General features: G+C 38.3%; 2 protein-coding genes across 4 annotated transcripts in view; one reads left to right on the top strand and one right to left on the bottom strand.

Moving 5' to 3' along the window:
• Positions 1-1,322: 1,322 nt before the first annotated feature.
• Positions 1,323-24,314, bottom strand: CASP7 (caspase 7). Of its 3 annotated transcripts, none has more exons than XM_080596539.1 (7): positions 24,180-24,314; positions 22,425-22,537; positions 6,118-6,266; positions 5,037-5,165; positions 4,430-4,605; positions 4,195-4,333; positions 1,323-2,917 (listed from the first exon to the last, which is right to left on the bottom strand). In XM_080596539.1, exons 2-7 carry the CDS (start codon positions 22,535-22,537, stop codon positions 2,694-2,696), a joined length of 930 nt encoding a protein of 309 aa, XP_080452665.1. In that variant the 5' UTR covers positions 24,180-24,314; the 3' UTR covers positions 1,323-2,693. The 3 variants fall into 3 exon arrangements, with proteins under 3 accessions (XP_080452665.1, XP_080452666.1, XP_080452667.1); XM_080596540.1 differs by lacking the exon at positions 24,180-24,314 and adding an exon at positions 23,289-23,842; XM_080596541.1 differs by lacking the exon at positions 24,180-24,314 and adding an exon at positions 23,476-23,613.
• A 26-nt stretch (positions 24,315-24,340) lies between these two features.
• Positions 24,341-24,759, top strand: part of NRAP (nebulin related anchoring protein) — a 55,866-nt gene continuing 55,447 nt past the window's right edge. The window contains exons 1-2 of the mRNA XM_080596524.1: positions 24,341-24,479; positions 24,597-24,706. The gene's annotated coding sequence lies outside the window, so the exon portion shown is untranslated. The remainder of the gene's footprint in view (positions 24,480-24,596; positions 24,707-24,759) is intronic.

The following is a 24,759-nucleotide window of genomic DNA, read 5'->3' as shown; positions in this document are numbered from 1 at the left end:
TAAATTAAAGGCTTTTCTGAAAGGGGAAATCCAGATTAATATTCACTTACAAACAAATAAAAAATACACACATTTGAGGCAGCCATAAATGTCTCCCATGCAGAAAAAAACAAAACAAAACACAACTTTTTTTAGCTTCAGCTTATTAAACAGTCCCTTTTTTTCCCCCAGAGCTGTGTCTGAGAGATCGTATCCACCCACAAATGGAAGATAAACCAACATTAACAACCATAAAAGATCATAAAGTGCCATAAAATGTAACCAAGTTTTGATTTAAAGAGCTGTACTGACTAAAACACGAGGTGGAGCAGGCTCTCTTACGCTACCTATGTAATGACAGCGTACTTTTGTTCCAGGATCAATGTCCATCTTGTTTACAGGTGACTTTCTGGGTTCTCTCCAGAGACATCCAGCATAATTAATGATACTGATATTATGCACTAAACCATTTGGCTAATCCTGCAAAAGGCAAGGGATGTGCTTTTAGACAGAAAATAGTTTTAAATAGTTCTAAATTTGAATGGGAAATCGGCTAAATTGCTCAACAGCTTATAAGTCACTATGCAGCTATCTGGCCTTGCTCGGGTCAAAGGGTCAGGCTTCCTTACTCTGAACAGATTCCTCCCATGCTTTTTGGACGTGATCTAAAATAATGGTCCACCTACCAGAGACACTGGCCCCTACACAACGAATTATGTTTTTATCTCTTTCTTTCAATGTTACTCTCAGCTGTCTTTCCAAGTTACTTTCCTCTCTGGCAGTGTCTTCAGGTATTTGATGCTCGATCTTTGTATACTTCACATACCGGACAAGCCTGAAGGTTGTTTAAGATTCAGCCTTAATTTCTTCCTTTCATTGTAAGTCAGCACAAAGAATTGCTGTGCTCCTTTGTGCTTTTTCCAGGAAAACTTTGGTCTACCAGGAGAGATCTCTTGCAAATTAGAGAACTGAAGAGCTTCAAATAACACTACTATTTTGCCCTTTTTTCTTAGACAGACAGCAACCATTTCAGCTATTATTTGGAAATTCCCAAGCTGTATTAGTATCCATAAGGATAAATGTACCCCAAAATCTAGTAAAGACCCCCTCTGTCCACTTGTTTTTTTCGTTAGGACATCATGTCAAACAGGGTAAGAACCTTTTCCTGCTGTTGGAGTAAACTCACAAATATTACCTCCTGATTCCTCACCAGTCACAGGGGATCTCATCAGTCACTGGCTGAACCATCTGCATTCTTCTCTGAGAAAACTTTTGGGAAGTATTTTGGTTGGTTTTCACTTTGCCAGATTAAATGACAAACAGGCAGATATTCAAAAGAAATTAAAAAACAAAACAGGTCTTTATTGATGTCATGCTCAAGACTTCCACAAAACAGTAATTCATTTTATTCAAACGATTGTAAATTTGACTTATGAAAAAATATGCCTCACTATGCCACAGTTCTTGTAAGAAAATTAACTTAATACGTTGGTAATTATTTGGCCCTAATAACATGTAAATATTTTCTTAGAAGATTTATATAAAAAAAAAAAAAAGTATAGAATGCATTAGCTGGGAAAAGGGTGTATAACTTATCATTTAGCAGTCTAACCAAATCATAAAACTTACTTTTCTGAACTAGCTACCAAATGTAAAGAAAATATAAAAAGTAGGAATATGATCATCATTGACGTATCTCCAAAATACAAGATCAAGACAACACAGTAACTAAAAAGGCACTTCTGGTTTCTGATTCAAGTAAGTATTTCCAGTCTTGGCAAAGTTCCTCACAGACAGAAGTTAAATCTAAACATCCACTTGTAAACATTCACATAATTCTATCATTTCAACATTAAACCTTTTTTTATTTTTTTATAACAAAGCCTAGACATTAACTTTCTGTTGATTCAAAACTTCTGAATCAACAAGCAGGTATTTTTATTTCTGCAGGCAAACAAATTGCAATACCACTGTTTCAGGTCGTTCTAACAGTTAATTGTCATTTGCAAAGCAAAAGTCTCCAAAGTGGCATTTTAATAAGGCATCATCCAATTACAATTTGCCCAATTTTAGAATAAAATAAAATTGTTTGTATTTGTCACATTTCCATACTATTCAACTGAATCACCTACAAATAAAACCACCTTTTGCTAGAATGATAACTAAGTAATTTGACTTCCATATTAAGCACAGAGCAACCATTAATCATCATTAATAATGTTCATAAAAAAGGAAATGAATAAATTAGACTATGAACCACCCTTTTAAACAGCTACAAAATCAGTTTCATCTCTGGACATTCCCATAGTATGACAGCCTTCAGAAATTTCCAAGGAATTTACAGTTCCTTGAGCTAGTAGTGAGAGAAAAGATGAAGTCTCACTGATACTTTTTAAAATAAATTTTACAATCTGTTTTCTGGAATAAGCCTTTATGGATCAGGTAGCTAACTCTCAGAACATCTTCAATACCCATAAATCAAGAGAGCCACACTAAGGAAAATCAAAATAATTTGTATTAGCTGTAGGGTTGGTCCAGAGCATTTCTTTCTTTAAAATCTTGTATATTGTCCATCCATCAGATACCCCAGCTTATGCAATTTATAAATCTAGTGTAATTGCATTATATAAAATAGTGTTATTCCAATTTATAATCCAATCTCCACCCAAAACCATATCCTGATCTCACATCATTGGCTGCATTAAAATCTGCTTTCAGAAGTAAAGTTCCTTAGTGAGCATAGACACTACGCAGGGAATCTGCTTCTTCTCACTGAAGCGTGGATCATCAGACTGTGATTCAAAATTTGTGGCAACCACATAGTTGACCCGTGTGAGGATCTGCATGATCTCGAGTTGTTTTCCATGTTCATTTAGCACAGAGCACAGAGACTGCACAAACCAGGAGCCTCTTCCAGGATTCCTCCACGAATAATAACCTTACAGGGAAGACAGATAAAAAAAGTACATTATTTTTCCTTTTTTCTTATTGTCTTGCACTGAAGAATGGAATATCAGAGATTTACTAGTTTGTGTGAAAGATTCTGGATTTACAGTAACTGCACATACAAAGTTTAATTCTTATTATTTGCATCACCTATCCTGCTTTATTAATGCGGAGAATAACATCGGCTCCCCAGTCCTTACGATACCAAGGTACCATTCTATATTTTTCCATAGAGCCTTATTTTTGTATTAGCTTCATGCCATAAACTATCCTCTTCCTGCATTCAACTCAAATTCAACATAGTCACTAAAACGGGCTGTGAAAAGGCAGTATCCCCTTCCTCTGCCATCTGTAACGTCAGTGCCTTCTTACCTGCCAAATCTGGGCTTTCTCCTGTTTCAGTGGTAGCTAGCACGAAAGGTAAAGATACAACACATTGGCCCAGCATATGCTGGGTCTTAGCTTTTTGCCCACCAATGTACACCAGCTTATCAATGCGGATCTACAATGCTAGGGTAGTACTGCAGCGGCTGTGATGGATGCACTGGGGGCAGAGACACAAGTTCTGTAGAAATAACATGTTTTATCGGAGTAACTATTACACTTGGAAAATGTCAATTGAGAACTGAAGATAGGACTTCCAACTTCTTCCGCCTATATTAGCAACTCGAATCAAAGATTAATTCTCTGCCTACAAACTTTGTCTATGCTGTAATAAAGGAGTTCAAATCATGTTTTTTTATCAAGCAATTTAAAAAACATATTTAAGATAACTTATTTCTGTTCCTGATGATTATAGCTTCATACTCAGATTCACACTCTCTATTTTAATTATGTACCTCCTACAAACTCACTGCTACTGTGACATGCATGCTATACTTTTAGCTCCACAGCACTACAGTAGGAGTACTTTCTTTAGAATCTAACTTCTCATTAAAAAAGAAGGTTGTTAACCATAGTAAATTAAAATTCTGAATGTTAGCGAAAGTCAACATATACAGCACGTATATTTGCACTTCTGAAAATAAAAATGTTACGGTTGCTGAAGAAAAAAAAACAAAATTAAAATTCTGAAGACGGAAAACAGAATTTAAAAAAAAATCTAACAGAATATAACTGTTTCTTTTTTATTTACTAACACATACCCGGTTACTGAAATTTAAATGTAAAAGTGCACACCTAATTTACAAATAGTGCATGATTAATTCATATGAGTGATAAGTTGTCAGGCTTCTTTCCTCCCCCACTCTTTTTTTTTTTTTTTTTTACCTGGCACTGTGGAATATGCAAACAGAAAATCTGCTTCTACTGGAATTTTGTATCTGGGATTGGCATCTGTTTCCAGAGTGTCATTTGCAGGTCCAGAGTCAGTTTGTATACCTTCATCAAATTCAGAGCCTCGGCATGCCTGAAACAGCAGTGAAGACGACAAGACCAGACACATGACAAAACATGTCTTCCCTGCTGCTGCAGTAGTGTATTATATTTACCTTAGCGCTATTACCTGAATGAAAAATAATTTGGGTTTCCCTATAAGGCTTTTACATTTGTCTCCTCTGAAGAGTGCAGTCAGATGTTTGATAGCCATAGGTCCATCGGTGCCATAGATGAGGCCTTCTTCCCCGTGGCTTAGAAGGATACAGGCAAAGCAAGCAGCATCACTGTGATTCTCTTCAGCAGCTACAAGTCAAATACTTTTTAGCCAAAAGGAAGTAAAACTTTAAATGAAAACTTTCTGAGACTAAATGCAGTGGGCCTCTTCTGGAAGGCATAAGAAGTGGATAAAGACACAACCCACTTTTTAATAATGTGATGAGTACCTTGAATGCAGAGTTTAGCCCACTGGAGTAAACAGGCCGAACTCTTCACTAAATGACAATGCTCTTCATCTACTATGACAATAAAACTGTATTTCTGAATTGACTTTAGAGGAAGAGGTGGGGAATTAAAGCTAATCTGTTCAGAAACACAGTCTTTCTACACTTTCTAAACTTCATTTAGAGGGGCCTAAGCAATCTGTTCTAATCTGACCTGCTCTGTGCAGTGCATAACCTGAGTGATCTCCAGAGGTCCTTTCCGCAATAAATTATTCTATGATTGTAAATTTTTACCTTGCTTCAGTAGTTTTTCCATATCATCACAGCTTCGGTCATTGTATATGTGAACCTCAAAACCTAAGTTTCTAAAACTCTTAGTTAGATCTCCAGCATCTTTATCAGTGCCATTGCGTGTACCCATTCCTGTCAGAAAAGAAAGAATACAGTTGATTGCAAAATAATTTACATATTGAAAGGTGACAATTTTAAAACAATCCTCTAACGTTAATTTTCAGCATTTAGAACAGTTGTGAGGTTCTTTTTAATGTAAAATAATGCAAAGTTCAATGTTAACATGTATCTTATCCTGAAAACTGTTGGCATACCTCCAGAATCTTGGAACATGGAACCTCTGTGGAGGATTCTATCTCCTTCTGGTTATGCAGACTAACACATGCATAAAGCACCCCAAGGAATTATTGTCGAAAAAGAGTCCCTATGATACCCACATAAAAGACACTGATGTAAATTCTTTGGAATAAGCTCTTCATTTAATGTGTTTGCCCAGCATGTAGGGGAAAAAAAATATGAAGTTGACTATAACACAAATATCATCTGCTTCAAAACTGTACACAGGCTGGAAAGTTAAAGGCATCTACCACAGGAGTGTGAACCGAGCACAGCTACAGATACTAGCTTTTGTAGCACAGCTACGGCTATTAGCTGTAGTTCAGGGACAGGAAAGTTATAACATGGGGTGCAGATATCAAAGTTCAAATTTTAACAACACAGCCTTAAAGTCTGGGACAAAGGTTTAGTTTGAAGTTAGCAGAGCAAAGTGACATCACTTTGCTCTGCTAACTTCAAACTAAACCTTTTTGAAATATCTACTGCAAAGGAACTGCAAAGAGGTGCTCCAGTGTAAGTATTAAAGAACAGGAATAAACTGTAGGAACAACTATTTCTCAAATAAGGTAAGTATAGTAATTAAAATGCAATATTCTGAAAATAATAGCTTTATTGATAAATGAAAGTATAAAAAATCTAAAATCTGTAATGAATGTCATCAAAGGAATCACAGAATGGTTTAGGTTGGAAAGGACCTCTGGAGGTCATGTGGTCCAACCTCCCTTCTCAAGCAGGCAAAGAACATTACCTGTTTTATCTTCAAAATTTTTGTTGTTTATAATAATACATTTGCCAACTTTCTTGTAGTCCATATTATACTGGAATGTGGGTGTAACAATTCGGTACTGATTACTGAGAGAGGACTTTGGCTGCTCTTCTTCTCCATTCTTCTTTTTTCTATGTGAACCAAATGAAAATACTGTTAGTGGCCAGTCACATGCAACGTGCCTATTTATCTTGACTCAGACTATTGCAGCAGCCTGAACTCGTGCTTTTATTTCTCTCATATTTGTTTTCTTCCTTCATATTTCAGACAGAGATGTAGAGATATTAACTCATTGCTTAAGTCTTGTCATTTCCATGCAGCGATTACTGTACGCTATTGGATTTTGATGACGGTAAAGTCACACTTGACTGCAGCCAACAGCAGACCCTGACCCAAATACCATGGATAAAACAAATGGGTTAAACACTAAGTCAGGCTTTTGCAAACTACGGTTCGGGACATAAGTACTGTTTTATTTTTGCTACAAGTTATTCATGGAAGCACAGACAGATCATCCTTACTAACTATTCCAAACATGACAAGAAGATACACAGTATACCCCATAGCATGATAGGATTTGTTTATTGAATAATCACCATCCCTAGATTTTATGAAGATTGATAGTTTCTACTGAGAAATGTTATAGGTGTGAACAGGTCATGTGTTAACTTGGTCTGTCAATCAATAGTTTGAAACTAAGCAAAATCTAAGTAAATTTTAAGTGTAATCTCATCAGCATCTGAACCTCACGTTAAAAAAAAAGTCCCCTATAAATATTCTCCATTCATTCAGCTATGCACTGATCTTTCTGCTTTCTGAGGGAACCATAGACTGAATGAGAAAGAGCTGCTGAGAGATAGCATGGACCTTACCCACCAATTTACTCTAAATGAAGAATTATAGAACAATCTATTACAGCCAGCATGCCCGCCTGAGGTACAGTCATGAGGAACTCAACAGTATTTGCTCTGAGGTGGACTTTTTGGTCCAGCCAGGTGGCTTCCGATTTTGAGATCTCCACAAGCAGAACTGAAGCCAATGAGTGCCTTTAAAGCATCTGATGATGTCTCAGAAATAAAACCAAGCTCTGGAGCAGCACAGTTAGAAACAACGCTCAGGAAAGGGCAGAAGGTATCAACAAATCTCTTACTGATTTAGTCCAGCATCCTGCTTCCAATAGTACTTACTGCTGAAGTCTGGGAGGAAAACATAACCTGTTTTCTTAGCACAATTAACTGCACTTTACAGTTTGTTTTTAACCAAATGAGATTTTTCCCATAATTCAAGCTCCTCATTCTGACATCTTTCTAGAGAATTATGAAGCTATTTGCTTCAATAACAGCCTGTAGACATGAGATTGCTGCAAATTGATGAAATGTTGTTTAGGAAACGTGCTTTCTTACCTACCTGATTTAGCAATTGTTTTGGCTCCAAGCGTCCTCTTTTTTATGACTAAAGGACAGGCCTAACTGGAAACCATAACAAACCGTCTCTGGATGATTCATCATATTTAAATGCTACTGCAATTCAATTTTAAAACAGTTCCTTCGTATCTTTGAGTGCTCTGTTATAAAGGACCAAATCAAATAGCTGCACCTAGTGAGTGTTGTGTCTGTATTCTTTTTACACATAACACTCCTAATGTCATCTCCTCTCTTAAGAATTCTTTTAGAGACTATGAAACTAGGTTTTGAATTGTACCTACCTGAGGACTGTATTTGATACTCTGAAAGTACAGTGTTTTCTTTCTGGCAAATCACCAGTATTGGTATTCTCCCTACATACTACTTCTTGAGGGCCCTGGGAGCAATAAATATGCTTTGCCTCAAAAAAAAAAAAAAAAAAAAATTTTTACCATTTTAAAGAATTATCCACAGTTGTATGGTGTTAATATCACATTTGAGTTTCAAAGAGATCTTGGATTCTTATTTTAGCCTAAAATTTCCCCCTATCCCATATCACTAGACAACTCTTCAGAAAAAAGAAAAAAAAAAAAGAGAAAAAAATTTCAAAACAACGAATAAGCACTCAGATCAATGAAGAGGCTAATTTCCTCAGTCCACATTGGATTAAAATACTACAGATCTACCTGGCTTCAGCAGCTTCCTGACTACGCTGTATGACTAGCAGTGGCTGTTACATCTAACAGGATATTTTCATGGCTGTTCTACACAAATTCCTTTTTTATCTAGCCCATGAACACTTAGGACAGATCTACATAAGTGGTACAGTGTCGTGCTTATACTGTCCGCTCTCTTAAAATGCTGGAAGTGATCTACTTGTAGACCAGAAGTCAGGCAGTCACGTTGCCCTACAAAGAAGCTCTCTGAAAATAGCAGCTGGGTGAACTGGCCCCGGAATGTAGCCCCACAACTTCTGCTCTGAAACCACTTCACTTCCGAGTTCAGGAGTTCGCACTCATTCATGCAGAAAGTCTCAGGACTTTACGGGATGTAGCTACTGCTGGCATTTCCAAAAGCAGGCCAGAAGCTCTGGGCTGTACAATGTCAAAATGTCACAGACGAGCCTTGCCAGCATGGCAGTCCGCACGAACCCTTTATTTCATTTCCCCATTCCTTTACAAAAGATAGTATGGTTTTGTTCTAACGATTCTTTCCATCCTGAACAGGATAATCAGATAATAAGCAACCACGGTGTATCTTACTGGGTTACGCCTATCATTTCTTTACTGGCAGAACAACAAAACAGTTCCAGAAATCTTTTGGTATCTGTCCAAACTGAATGAATAAGGTTGTGTTATATACTTATCCCCACTCTACAGTCCAGTGAGAACTCTTTTTTTTTTTTTTTAAGATTTTGTTTGCCGTGCCAAAACAGTGCAATATGGGAATTGCCTGAGTGACCTAAGCTGATAGTATAAAATCCCACTCTTCAGTTTAAACAAGCTAAATAATTGCAATAATGATTAATAATGTAATAAATATGTACTTATCAGTCCTTAAGGGAAATTCCTTGTTAGTGAGAGGCTGGCTTACGACTGGAAGGATAAAGCTTTCCAGAGAATTTTTTTATTTTGTAAGCGCTGAACTGGACACATGTTAATATAAATGTTGACTTGTTCTCTAGGCATCCTAATCACAGTAGTTTCTGAAAGGGTTTTCATGGGTTAATTATGTGCTGTTATAAACTGTTCTCATCTATCTGCCGTCAGTTTTATTTCCTTCTGCTTCTCTGACATCCAGCATCATCCCTCTTTTTGAATTCAAACTTGCCCAGACTAAATAGAAGCTTGAATTTTATGACTGTTTCGTCTTCCTTTAGCCTTTAATTACAGCCATGCCTTAATTCCCCACTCCACTAGTGGTCAATGTGATCTTTCCCTTGGACAGAAACAGTCTTTCAATCAGTGCTCTCACATATTTCATGTTCTCTCCTTTTGGTCAAGAGTTCAGGAAGATCAAAACTCCACTTTGGCACACTCATATATCTTGCACGTTTTCATCCTTACCGTGTCTCTAAATCGAGGGCTTAGGCTAGACAATGGTCTGTCTGGGAATGGGACTTCAATGGAGATAAATTCATTTGCACCAGTAGTAACTTTGATCTTGACTGTATAAAGGAATGCTAGTTATCACAACAAATTTTCCGTTACACTTTGGATAAACTATGATGTCAGTATGTAAAGATATCAGGATTTACAGATAAAAATACCATTGTTAACGTTTAAATATCCTTAAAGATTATTTTCAATAAAAAATTAAAATCTTGTCAATTTTACTGAAAGCAGTGTCTCTTAGCAGCCACAATTTCCTCTACTTTGGCTTCCTTTCTACTAGCATCCCTCTTGCACTATCTTTGCTACCACATATGTTACTGGTATGACAAACCAACGTACTAAGAATCTGTGTACAGGACAAGGGCTTCCTCGGTTGTCCCAGTCTCTCATCATCTCTTCCACCTGTTCCAGCCAAGCTCCTGGGCTCAGGTCCTGATCATCACTTCCTACTCAGAGGATGGGAGGGGTTCCCTGTTTCACGTTTGTTTGTTTTTACATTTTTTCTTTTCTAAGGGAAATTATAGTGTTAATTAGAAATTAAATTCGAACAATGATATTACAGGGCATACCTGGGCTTTGAAAACAGCTGTATTCCTTTTTACGCCACAGAAAGTCAGGGACTTTTGTTGCTATACTAGAAGATGTAAGTAGATTTAAAAAACAACAATTAAGATATTATTCAATTTAAGGAAGTTTCCATTCATAGGAGAGTGGAAAAGGTTAAACTGATTCCATGTATTTCTATCCAAAGTACACACACACACAAAAGAGAGAACTCTGACTTTTGTTCTATGAAGTTCAGTAAATTTAAGTTTTATTTGATTAGGACTGTCTCAGAATATTGTGATAGCTTTTTTTTTAGTCTGGCATGTTTCTTTAATCTGATGCGCAGCCGTATATCATTTTTGAATGACTGGTAACGGGTTTCTATTAAAAAGAAAAATTGTTTGTCTAAAAAAGCATGTTTATTTTACAGAATACATCATCTCAGGGTTGCTTCTGGAGTCCCCATACCTTTTGCCATTGGAAAGTATATTTACCGTTGTTTGAGGTTGTCAGCCTTTCTGTTGAGTCCACCCAGAAAGATGACAGTGGTGGTACAGTGACAAAGTCCACAGTACAAATCTCAGTTAATCCGTCAACATCCAAAAGAACTTTGATGCACTTAATCTTGTGGGATGGAAGGCATCTTAAAACTGCAGTGCTCTTTTTTTATTCTATTACTAACCACTGAGGTGTCTCTCTCACGTCTTCTATATTTGTCGACCTCTTAAAATACTGCATTTGAATAAATTCCCCATTGAATAGAGTGGGTAAGCATGAAGGACAATATTTTACTTTTAAGACTTCTACAGAAACTTTGGTAGCCTATCGTGCTGATTTTATTTATATGCACTTTGTGTGGTTCTATGCTGCTTTAGCTGTCTTAAAAGCCCCACTTCTTCCACTATTGCACGTATAGTATGCAGGGTGTTTGCAACTACTTATCACAAGTGCTATGTTTGCTCTCCTGGGGAAAACCTCCCGCAGTGGATTTTCATTTTTCTTTTTAGTAAATAGTTACAGGATAGATGGGAAACACTGAAAATGCAAGGAAGATTTTGTCTGAATTTACAAGGCACCATCAAGTTCTGTGTAGTAAAGCTGAGTGTGGTGGAGACCAATTCAAAATTATTCTTCTGAAGAAGTGATCAGGAAACAAAATTCATAAATTAGACAAATCAAGGTTCAAAATTTGGTTTCCTGTTTCTACTCCAGTCTCAGTAATTAGGGGTCTCTTCGTATGTCTGTTGCTTTCTGATGATCATGCATGGATAGGTCTTATTCCTATACAACCAAAGTGCCAGCTTTAATACTTTTAGCCTGTTTCAATACTTTATCCAGTCTAATTTTACCCTATTTAGTACACCTTTAATTGCTGTACACTTTCCCCTCTTTGATTTTTTTTCTCTTGGAACCTATTAGTAATAACAAGCACAAGACACTTGTTAAACCTGACTAGAGCTTTTTAGATCTTAAGTACTTTAAGGCAGACTCTTTGTTCTTTGTCAGATCCATTTTGGTAAAATGTCATGCAGATTTAGAGCTGCATGCAAATAATAGATTATCCTGTTGCCTTTTTCCATTAATATTGCATCAGGTTGGCAAAGCAGCAACATTTCTGGACAAGATGAATGTGTCACTATTCGAAGCTTCCTTTATAAAATGAATATTCTTTTACTGTTAATAACCAGCAAGCATAAATTATGTGGGATTAACTAAGCATTACCCAGAAAGGCTAGTCCAAATACTACATCTGTGTTACGCTGCATTTGATTATATGATTCTGGGTCACAGGCTAGCAAGGCTGCATGCTGGAATATGAAATACAATCTACTTTAAATACTAATTGGAGCCACTGCATAAGAGATTGGCTTTTGGGAGATCTCCATTCTGTTTGCAATCTGCCTGTGAAACACAACTGGCTCTCAAACCTTTTCTCCTGAATATACCCCAGCAGCAGATGCGATTTCCACTTCTCTCTTTTTCAGACAGGTAACACCTTACCAACGACTCTCCTGAAAGAGCTTAAATATAATTGTAAACCAAGTCAGAAAAAAATACTACGCCTCACAATCTATTACTTTAAAGGTTCTCCAAGCTTCCAAATTATGTGCCAGTTGGTAAACTGAAAAATGGTTTAATAGTTGAAGCAACTATCTCCTGAGGAAAAAGGAGGAATATTTGATAATATAGGAAGAAGTTCAAGTAAATATCACATACTTTCAATTTCTTTACAGAAAGCTATTAGCAAATGATTGCTGACTTTGATAAACCAGCACCAACAAAATAAGCAGTCCTTAGAAGGCCATTTTTAAATATGCTCCAGAGAAATATTAAAACAGCTGAAAAGATTTCTAATATTGAAGTCAGAATCTTTTCAACAACATAGAAACTCTTCATTTAGAAGAGAAAAGGGGTCCTACAAAATTGAACATACAAGTTCCCCTGAAAGCACCTACACGTAATTGCACCTATATTACTTACTGTGGCAAGGAGATTGCACAAAAGGTATGAAAACTGACAGTGTCAATTTAGAAAACACTAGCAAACAAGCAACACAATACAAAAAAGAAGCATTTAAACAGAAAACAAACAAATATACAGTCCTATACTTTTGTTCCCTCTAATAGAATAGCCTTGTTTTCTATGCTAAAGAAATTTTAAATGATGGTGAAGCAGATCAACTTGATAACACCAGAGCGTAAGGTTCGTATTTATCAATGACAGAAAAAGTCTGGCCAGTGCTTTCTTCTTCACATACCACTCTGCCAAAGTGCCTAAACCACAGAAGTCATTTTTAGGAAGTGGTAGAATGCCAGGAAGTGGCAAGTGTGTTTACTCAAACACCACACCCCCTAGTGAGCACATCCCACAGACCTACTAAAAGTAAGAGGACTAGACAGGCCATTAAATACAGTCTGCTTCTGACTGTTCACAAGATCAGGGCCATAGTAAATATCTAGTCTTCAGCCTCCTTTTAAACTGCCAGTTGGTTCATGACTTCTTTGGAACGGGATTGTCAGCTGACCGAACAAAGATCATTTAAAATCACCAGAGGAAAAGACTTTTCCTTGAACAGACCTGATATGAGGAAGCTGATGAAGAGAGTCCCTTGTTTCTTAGGAAAAAAACATGCCCCGAGTCCTTCTTCTAACTGTAAACACACTAATCTTAGGATTCATTTTGAAAGGAAAATATTCTTGTATCAGTCCTGAAAGAAAGGAGTTAAGTAAATAATGGAATGACTTCCTTGAACTTGTGAAGATACTAATAGGGCTGGGAAAGACCTGAGCTTTCATTAACAATTTCTTTGCCCAAGGCAAGACTGGGTTCCAGGCCAGTAAAACAGTTTCATATTAAAATCTGACTTTTGGTCTTGCTATGAAACATGTAGCAGTATTGTTACAGGTTTTGCAGAAAATTCGCAAAATAAAATGCTTCAATTTTTTAAAGAAATCCCGGCATTTTCCTAAGTTTCTTGTAGCATGCTGGATCACCTCCAACAGTAAAACACAAGCCATAAAAAGTATTTATTAAGATAACATGCTGACTATGCTTTGCTGAGTTAACTTGATGAAAAGTATTAAACAAACCCCAAATGCTTGACTGGTTCCAGGGGGAAGATACGTGCTGTTACCAACATTCAGAGCCATATAGCTGTGCTCAGGCTGGAGAACTGAGTTCGAATTTTGCTTCTGCTGTTGAGTAACTTTGAGAAACTAACTCCACGTCACTGGGCCTTCATTTTTTCATTACAAATGCAGCCTAAACAAACTTATTTCAAGCAATTACAGATCTCATAAAGCAATTACAGATCTCATGGCTTCTGTACAGGATGATAGTAGTGTGCAGTAACCTAGAGAATGAATTTAAAATCCCCTGTTTTGCCCTTAGCAAGCACACGTTTGCACAATCTTTAGGTCCAGAGCAGGTGAGGTAGCTTACTGGCACGTGCCTGGTGGAAAAAACTGCTGCAACCAAAGGCATTTTTACTGTGTACTGTGGAGGTCTACAGGGGATTTTAGTCCAGAAACCACTCCCTATCTTTGGTTACCGCACATTAGCTTCCCTGAATAGTAAATAATCGTGTAGGCATTAACAGTTTTACGTTAACTGCAAAATACACAAACAGTTGCAGTCCACAGAATACGGCATTCCCCTAAAGGCCCCCGGCACCTTAATGGCCAATCTGCCATGGTTTATCAGGTTGCAGCTGAACTGCAGCCGTGGCTGTGTGCGTGTTCCACATCCTTTGAAGCCACAATCTGAAGTGTGTTAGCTTCAGCCCCAGTACGGCCTTGCCTACCACAAAGCTTCACAAGTGCAACAGTCGCAGAGGCGAGCAAAATCCACCGGTGACCTGCAGCATGCTCGCTGCAGTAGCTGACTCTCCTGTGTGTGAGCACGAGCGTGCTTTTCCTTTGATCTCTTGCAAAACGAACCACACAACCCCATTCAGTAGTTTCTACAAACCTGCAGCTTGTTTTGTCTGAAGCATGTTTTTCAGATACATACCCAAGCTTTTTCAAAGATTTGCTGTGCCTAAATAAAATATTCCAGTGTTTAAATGCCCTCACTATTAAATATCTGCTTGTCTGAATTTATATCTTGTGTACATTTTCACTCTGTTGGACCTACTTATGAATTCTTTTCTTGCAAAAAGAGCCTATCTCCTAATACCATATCCCACATATATAGTATAAACAAATTATCTTTCAACTTTAGAGAAACTAAACAGAATACATTTTAAATCCCTCATTTTAGGACTTTTTTTTTTTTTTTCAAAACCTGAACTACCCTTGTAGCTTTTTTAGTGCCATTTTAGTTTCAGACCACTCTCCAATCAGGAGGGGAAGTTTTCTAAGAACTTGGAAAACAGAGAAACCCAGTTAAGCACAACTGGAAACACACCGTGTAATTGAGTTGAGCTATTTGAAAGAACAAACCTCAGACTACAGCTTTTAACATACTTTGTACATTACAGCTATTTCTGGAGTTCTAGTCATTGTACCTAAATCTATCGCAGAATCACCTGGGTTGGCAAAGACCAACCAAGGTGGATCCTAAAGGCCAACCATCGAGCTGACCTACCAAGTCCCATCACTAAAACATGACCCTCAGTGCCAAGTATCTCACTGTCCTAATTTTGTGTTAGTGATGGCTTTAACATAAAATCAAAATCATGGCTACATTTTTATTCATTAAATACAAATGAAGCAGATGGAGTACACTGGTGCTAAGCCAGTCCCACTTAGTAAAAAAAAAAAAAAGTTTCAACAGTCCTTTATGTCTAATATTGCCCACATTTCATGACAGTTAAAAAAAAGACAGGATAAAATAAGATAAAAATAAAAACAAACAGCAGGTTGCAGTATCCTAGTCTTTGGGCACCTAATATTGTATGGATATTTTACAGCCTACACGAAAATTTGGAGATGTAATACCCGCAGTTGACCAAAATAGAGCATATTCTAAACTCTTAACCATCAATTTGTAATTCACCTTCAGCTTCCTAACTTCCTGCATGGTATCTGCTGTGCAGGTCTCACAATATTATATGCAACATAATATTCAAAAGGTAAAATTTTATCAAAAATAATATTGCTTGCTGAAAGGCTTTCCACTCATTTCTGGAAAACCTGAGCGTATACACCTTCCATGGGTGTTCTGAAAACTGAAATCTTGCACATAATATCCTAAGTAGTATAAAGTATATAGGCAACTCCCAATTATACAATACAAAAGATACAGCCTCTTTTATCTGTCATTGGTACTAGGAACTATTAAGAGGTCTACAGAGGCTGCTTGGAAAATGACTCAAAATAAAGCAAAACCCCCAAATACAGCTTCTAAGAGAACATTCTAGCCAGGATTACCTATCGGAAAACACCAGTATAATTATTATTAGCTTGATATAAGCACCACAGCCAAACTCTTTCAGGGTGCACATCCATGAGATTTCCAAACAGGTGGCGGAGAAAGAAGGAGATAAGTAACTTTCTACAGTACCTTGGCTCATCATCAAATGGCACTCCACACTGCATCTGAAAATAGCTTCAGCTTGTGCCAAGAGCAAGTCTAATCTTCTTTGCTAATGCTAGGAGCCCACCATGCTCAGGGCTACATTGGAGAGTGAAACAGGTTGTGTTCTGTGCTCAGGCCCAAAGATTCGCCTATGTCAGCAGTGGGTCACGCTGGACTTTTCTATGGGGCTATTCAAACCCTCACAACTATCGCCCTGCGAGCTGAGGTCATGCAGGCCTGACCTACCTTTGCTGACAAGCGGAAAACACGCTCCCATCACTCTGATTCTATCACTGCTCCTATGCAAAAGTGTAGGAAAACAGAGCAGATCTTGAGATGCAGGTGGGACAGCAAGCTTTGCTTTTTAACACATCTTCCTTCCTTCTCTAAGAACCCCATTCACCATCACTACAATATTTACACAGTGAACGTTCCTAAGAAAATAATGCAAAACAACACACACGGTTTACAAAACCTCTTTTGTATTCTAATTCACAGAACTATTTCCCACGTTTACTCTGACACAGTTTTTGTTTATTATAAATTTGGATAGTCGTTGGTTGCTTTAGAAGGTTAAAAATGAAAATATACAACAGCTTTCCTCCAAATTTTAACTGCTGACAAGCAGAGTTTATTGTAAGGAAGGAAATAAATTACTACAATAAAAAGGAATTAGGCTACTTAGCTCACTGTTGTGATTGCTACAGATATAGTTCAAGAATAACCCAGTGTTTGCTGTGCAGCACATGAGAAAGTCTCCAAGGAGACTGGAAGCAAATACTGACTATGAATTAACGACTTCTTAATACTTTAGGCTAGACGCTATTTGAAGACACTTGGGTATTTCCTATATGGCACATTTATTAAGTGTCCAAGGGAAAGCACTGCCCACAGTTGTAACTTGATGTTAAATGTTCCTGCCGCGTTCTCTATAAGTTGAGTTCTAGATCTAACAAAAAGTACAGTAACAAAAAATAAAAAATAACCTCCAGCTTAAGAGAGAGTAATGAAAAAGAAACACCTCTGTTGTACTATGTTAAAGTCTCTTTTACTGTCTATGTAGGAATTAATATTAGCAGACTAGAGATGCCAAAAGCTATTACTTCTGAAATTAAATGTTCAGTGCTTTGGGGGACTTACTCTGGTATTTAGCCTGTGAAGGCAAAACCCACAAACATCAAACAAATTAAAATGATAGCCTTTATAGGATGCTGAAAGGAAAGATCATCACCCATTTACAGAAAAAAACTAAGGCACGTGGTGATTTGCTTAGAGACATAGAGGAAACCTAAGGCTGAACCAAGTGTTCAGTTCAGATCTCTGCATTCCAGCCCAGAGCATAAATTCAAATAATGATTCATTGGCTCTTATTTGTTTTAAGGTAGCTTGCTGTTTTTATTACACCTAATTTAAGGATAAAAGAGGTACTTAGCAATATTTGGGTTTGAAAGGTTTGTAATATTCTGTGGCTGAAAAACCTGCAACAAAACTGCATTTTTTACTTTAAAACTGTGAAAGTTATGATAAAAAAGATGAGGTATCATTCAAAGCATCATTTGGATTTGAACACGTTAATTTCAAGGCAGAAACAGCTGATCTGGAGGCCGATACAGCTGCTTCACAACCATACAATGATACCAGCAGTAGTTTATCAGTAAATAAAGCAATTAATGTATTAGATCAAGCACAGTGTTCCCCAGTGTTTCCCCAGTTTTGTCCCTCAAAAAACCAAACTGGGAAACTCTAGAAAACATATGCAGATGTGAGAGCGAAAAGAGAAATACATGATGCGAATCTGTTCTTCACTAAGTTCTACCTGCAAAACATCTTATAAACCAAACAAAAAGAAACTGTTGGTAACCAAAAGTGAATGGAAAATATCTCCTGAAAAGCTAGAGGAACAATAAAAGAGCAAGGCCAAAACAAAGACAATTTTCTACTCCTGTTGCAGCTCCATAGCTGAGGTTCAGTTGTGGCTGAATCTCAAAAAGGAGTATTTATTCTTTGAAAGATAGGATTATTTATTTTTAGAAATGTGACTATGCTGATATATGGGGCATGAAGTTAAAACAGCTTTAGTAACATCCATGGTTCCTCATTTTGACGCCATGTGGCCCAAATAAATACCATACAGATGAAAAGAAAACACCCCTATATACCTGTGAACCCTGGATATTTAATTGGTAGATATCATAACTCTTGAACTACAGAAGTAAGATACGCACTGATGTTTCTTGCAAATTTTCAAATTAATTAAGAGTCTCAAACTTTATAGTAGCCTGACTTGGCAGAAATAAATAATATACAAATATTTTGTTACTTTACACTGTTAAACAGATGAAGTACTCTTGGTGAGTGTATGTCAATGAACCCTACCAGACTCTCAATTTCCTTATGGGGATTTTGTTAAAATACATTTCATGTATTTGACCTTCCAATACCTAAAGGGGCCTACAGGAAAGCTGGGAGGGACTCTTTGTCAGGGAGTGTCGTGATAGGACAAGGAGTAATGGCTTTAAGATAAAAGAGGGTAGGTTTAGATTAGATAAAAGGAAGAAATTCTTCACTCAGAGGTGGTGAGGCGCTGGCACAGGCTGCCCAGAGAAGCTGTGGCTGCCCCATTGCTGGAGGTGTTCAAGGCCAGGCTGGATGGGGCTTTGAGCAACCTGGTGTGGTGGGAGGTGTCCCTGCCCCTGGCAGGCGGTTGGAATTGGATGGTCTTTAAGATCACTTCCAACCCTAAACCATTCTATGATTCTATGACTCAAAATTTTTTGCACTGATGATACAACAGTATCAGTTTCAATGGTAACTCAGTATTTGTAATTCTTATATATACATTTAAATGATGTCTTCTGTTTCCAGACAGCAGAGCTGCAGTGGATAAAAGTAACTAGCGGACAGAGAGAGGTTTCTATATAATTAAAGTAGTATAAACCTGGTATCTAGATACTACTAACAACTACCCTCTTCTGTATTATGCTTCTTCACTGAAGCCGACCATCATGACTATTAACAGAGCTAGTGCTAGTCTATCTTGGGCATTTTCAAATGTAACTTTAAAAAATATAATAATACATTAGGAGTAAGAGAAATCCTAGCTCCATATAATACAATGGAACACAAATTCTACTCTATTTCATGACAAATTATGTTACCTGGATGCTAACCTAGGTTCTACTCTGTTTCTCAATCTCCCTAACAGAGTTCCCTAATAAAAGACTCCAAATGAAGATATTAACTTGTCCTTTGGAGAAGTAGAGACTATTTTTAAAGTCTCAAAAAGCGTAACATGAATACACGCAGGAAAGAAGAGAAAAAAAATATATGGGAAAAGTTCTATCAGTTTTTAATTATAACATGAAGAATTAAAAAATGCGTTTCAAATCCTCAGCTCAACATTTGCTTATCAGTGTCTTTTAAAGTTTCGTTTGGCTCAGGCTTGCCAGAGCGCATCCTGAGGTCTTTGCTTTCTGAAATGTAACTTTTTGGTTGAACTGCAAGTCTCTGTAATTTTTATCCTTTATGTCGTGTTTTGTAGTAAACAAAAGTGAAACCTGTCTGCCATCTAGTGGCTAAAAAAAACAACACCCCTAAAACAAGCCCAAACACTTTCCTCACCCAAATTATCTAAGTAATAGCACTTTTTTTTTTTTCCAAGAAAAGGAAGTATGTAGAAGAGAATTCCCATAAACTGTGCCACATAAAAAAGCCACTCTGTGCTTTGTTCTGAGATTTGTCACCTCCTTAGTAAACCAGGGTCACAGACTTCTTGGAGAGAAATGTGCTATATCGAAGAAGATTTTCACCTGTTTACTGCTCTTGTACATAAATCTCCAGTCACAGCCAAAGGAAAAGGAATTGAAGCTGTGAAGCTACTGGAAGAAGTTGGTCTTTTTGCATGGCTTTGAATACAGTTTCTCATTGTTCTGTTCTCTTCCACATTAAAATTAACATGCGGATCTACCAAGCTAGTTGTTTTCCTACCGAGATTACGTATTTTAAGCACTAATAATTGAAACAGATGCTGAATTTCCTTGAAAGTACTGCACAGCTGGTAAAAATTTGGTTGCTAAAACAAAACAACAGACCATATAATTGCAGTCAATCTAAAGCTTTCCAGACACCTTTTTTTTTTCAGGTATTAATTTTATGCTGCCAAAGTGGAGACTTGGCAATCAAGAACCACTCCGGTTCCACCTAACAGTACACCTAACCTAGTATCTGGTACTGACTAGTAATGAGAGTTAAGAGAACAAATGAAAAAATGCGGTACGGAATACTCTCAGAGAAAACTCATTTAGGGACATCTTGTACCAAAGATTTTAACATCAGTATTCCCACCAGCCTTTTCTTCCATATATTCATCTAATTTCTTCTGAACTCAGCTAAAGTATTGACATCTGCATATCTTGTGACATTTTACAACTTCATTCTACAACTGCACTCTGAGCTATGTTGAAAATACATCTGATTATTTTAAACTGACTGTATAAACTTTTCATTGGATGCCCCCTAGTTGTTTTGTGAGGCACCATGACCAGTCACTCTCTATTCACTTTCTCCTACATCACAGTCACTATTTTAGATCATACCCCATCTTTCTTTATGCTCTCACATTCTTTTCCTATCTTCCTCCAGGCCAAAGAGTTTTAGTTTCTGTAAGACAAAGACTTTATCAGTGTACTTGGATTTTTAAGACCTTCTTGGTAGAACAGCAGCTCATCACTCTTTAAACTATCATCAGCTTCTTCACGGAGCTTTGATAGATTTCTTGGGCTTTATTTTTTTTTCTACAAAATCTACGTTGAATCTTCTCAAGTACCTCATATTTATTCTTTTTTTTTTCTGTATTTATTTTATCTGAGTGATTTTTTATTTCTAAAGAAAAATGTTTCAAATTGTATCTTCAAGGAGTTGCCAAAAGATGAATGCCTCAAACTGATGAATAGCCAAATTACTTGAAAAATTTCTTATAAAAAAAGAAAAGTGATAGAAATGCTGATTCTTGCCTTTCCTTCAGGAATGATTAACTTTGAGTTGCATAATTTAATAATAATATTAGCATATCACCTCTTGTAAAGAAGACCATTCGTATATTAAAACACACATTTAATACATTTTAAAAGAAACCTTTGAAAAGTATTTTGCAAGATTTAGAAATAAATGTTACATTGTCTATTTTGTAGTATGTGAGTTTGTGAAAATTAATAATATGCATACACATCATAAAACACACTTGAGGAATGAGAAAATGAGAGACAGCAAAAGTAGAGTGATTTGCTTAACAGCACATCAAAAGTCTTCTAAGACTTAAGACTAAGGCAGCTTCAGCTCTCTCACAGATTTGCTATAGACATTAGCCTCTCATAATAAGCTGCAAAAATAAAATTAAATGGCACATATACTTTCTCTGAATTATACTTTTCACTTGAATGTGAATGTCCAATAAAAAAAATCAAAACCCCTCTGTAAATGCAATAGTCTTAGTAATAAACACCTGTAATAAAATACAAGAAGTTCACAATGAGAAGTAGTCTTTTTCTGACATTCAACAGTATTTGTAAATTTTGCGTGTTCATTTTTTGTCTTTTTCATTTTCAATCACATTTATCTAGTGTTTTCAGGAGTACAGACAGCAGTACATAGTTCTTGCTGCCTGTACATTTAATGAAAGTGAGATTATGCTTCAGTGAGACTACTAGGCTTTAAAATGAAATGCTTTTAATTTCCTCTGTAATGGGTTACATCTCTAGACTCAGTGAGGCTTCTTTGTGCTACAGCCTAGATGGCACATCCAGGCTTCAAACTAACTTAAATAGTCAGCAGGGGATTCCAGTGATGTAGGAGATTAGCTGAGCTGAATGCAGTAAAATAGATAATTAATGGCATATTTAATTCCCAGATCTACGAAAGGGCAATGTTTAAGACGAGGGGCTACAATTGATGCTAAACGAACTTAGTGGTCTCTTGACTACCAAGTAAGCTGATGAGAGATACTATAGGTCTCTGTAAATCAGAGCAGCTTGAGGGCTGTTCAGCTTTAGGGTACTGATTAGATACATTAGACCTTACACAACATACAGCTTCTCTCTATCAGACCCTCTCTGACACTGTGAGCACGGCACACTGAATACTAGAATCCCATTCGAAGAGCAGTATCATAGCTGATAGAAAAATAACAGAAATAAAAGTAGCAACTTACTTTGCAAAAATTGAGAGTCTACTACTTCTGTCCGGCTTTGCATCAACTACATCATCTTGACCTTCATCACTTCTCTCTTCAGTAGAATTATCAACATGGTGAGCTCCTGACATCTACAAACAGAAGTACAAGAACGTAAGTGTTCCTCAATGAAAACTATTATTTCAGAAATTCTTATACAAACCGAAACATTAAACCAGATACATGTGGGATTGCTGGTCTCGTGTGATACTTAAGGAAGAGTGGCTATAGATTTTTGACACCGCATTAATGGGACACTGCACGTGCCCAGCCATCTCTGTACTTAATACCTTGTGGTAGTTACCAACAAGTGACTTGTCTAACAGCACTCAGAAATGCAGGTAAGGACAGAAATAAAAATCATTTTATGATGCAAGATCTTATGTCTAATTCCCTGAAAATGCTTCATGCTTGGGAAGAGGTGCGTTGAGAAGAAAGCAAGGACAACTAACATCAAAATATTTAGAACTGCAGTCCCACCTGGTACCGAAACACCCAGAAAGCTCCTGTGTTTTCATTTGCATAAGCAAATGAGCATAAGAGAAAACGTGGTGTTATCTTCCGTGGATGGGATCTTAATTTTTAATTTCTCTGTTTTGTCTATATCAACCGTAAATACCAATTTTATATTCTTCTAATGATTAATTAATACATGTGTACAGTCATTAGGAAAAAAACAGGAGCGTTTCTTGGAAATTAAGACACTTTTCATGACATAAACCAGCCTGTTATGCAAATTGCTATATTTCAGCCAATTTTTTGTTACTCTGGTGTAAGCTTGGAACATCTTCAGTCATCTCAAAAGGGACACTAGGTACCACATGGCTGAGTTGGTCTAGTCACTTTTTTTGTGATGAAAAAAAATTGGTCTCTCTTTTCTTCTGTGTACCGAGTTGACCATTCACTAAGTTTACTTAGATTGTTAAACTAGCAGAAAACTGCAAAGAGTCATTTTTTGATAGCATAGCAATCTGCATCAGCTCAGCACGGGGTGAGAAGAGCAGCGGAGAAGGAACAGCAGGACCCCCACATCTTTGCTCCCGGTGGGATTTGCTGAGCCGTTTCTCCGACTCCGGCCTCAGATTTTCAGGAGGAAAAGCAGCAGCTTTTCCTGCCTCATCCCCGCATTTAGGCAGATTAAAGTTGCTTTTACAACGCGTTTACTCAGTAGTGTACACGTCTGTATCTAGCTCGGGCAGCCCGCAGCAGGACCAGGCCGGCTGCATGACCCCCAACACCACCCAGCAGGTTTTTGAGCACCCCAAGAACAACAGCAGACCCGCTTTCGACAAACAGATTTGTTAGCCACGTTTAAAACAGGTAAGAAAGGAAAAACGAGCAGGCAGAGGAGGCCGAGGAGAAGCCGCCCCGGGGCAGCTGCCCCACACAGGTGGGGCAACCACCAGCGGCCATGCCCGGAATCGCAAGCACGCCTCCAGGAAATGGCCGTGCGGCCAGCCGCCGGGACGGCGCCCCTCTACACCCCGCTGGGGGCACGGGAGGTAAGGCCGGCCAGAAGAGAGGGACTGCCGGCCGGCGGGGAGGCCGGGGGGAGCCGGGGGAGGAGAAGCGGGGCCGGGGGAGGAGAAGCGGGGCCGGGGGAGGAGAAGCGGGGCCGGCGGCGGGCGGGGAGCGGGAAGGCGGAGGGGCTGGGGGGGGACGGCGGGAAGCCTCCGCCTGTGAGACGAGCGGGGAGGGCGGCCGGAGGGGCAGTGAAGCGGCTCCGGGGATTGCCTTGGCGCTGGGCTCCGGCGAGGCAGAAGCGAAAGCGAAAGCGGCGGGGTGGTGCCGGGCCGGCGGGCAGGCACCGGGGAGGGACGGCCCCAACCCCGCTCCGCTCCGCCCGGTGCCCCAGGGACGCCCCCGGCTCGTCCCCCCGGGGCAGGGGGCTCGGTGCTGCCCTGTGGCCGTCCCTACCTGCCCGTAGCCACAGCCTGGGCACAGCCAAGAGGAAATTAGAAAATTGCCAGGTTTAATAGCAGCGCTCCTCACACCCCCTCAAAAGAAGAGCCTTAAGTTTCATGGTGACACGAGGTTGTCTAGATCTAAGGATTTTTTTTTTCCCCTTGTATAAACTTCTGTGGCATTTCCGTATCTTTCCAATTATTCACTGTGTTGCATCTCTGCTAATTACGGTATCCAACTGTGTAGCCGCTGCATCAGGCCCAGCAGCCCAGTACACGGACTGAAGATCGGCACAGTCTTACTAATTACTCCTGGATGCGGGCTCCAATCCTGCAAAATCATGCACCTACCCAGCGGTGCGCGGTGTTTAACATTCACTACCTGAAGAGATTTACATCAAAGCGACATT

The sequence above is a fragment of the Anser brachyrhynchus genome (genome assembly GCF_964034855.1).
Source record: "Anser brachyrhynchus genome assembly, chromosome: 6".
Taxonomy (NCBI): domain Eukaryota; kingdom Metazoa; phylum Chordata; class Aves; order Anseriformes; family Anatidae; genus Anser; species Anser brachyrhynchus.
This window is presented reverse-complemented; position numbering and strand designations above follow the sequence as displayed.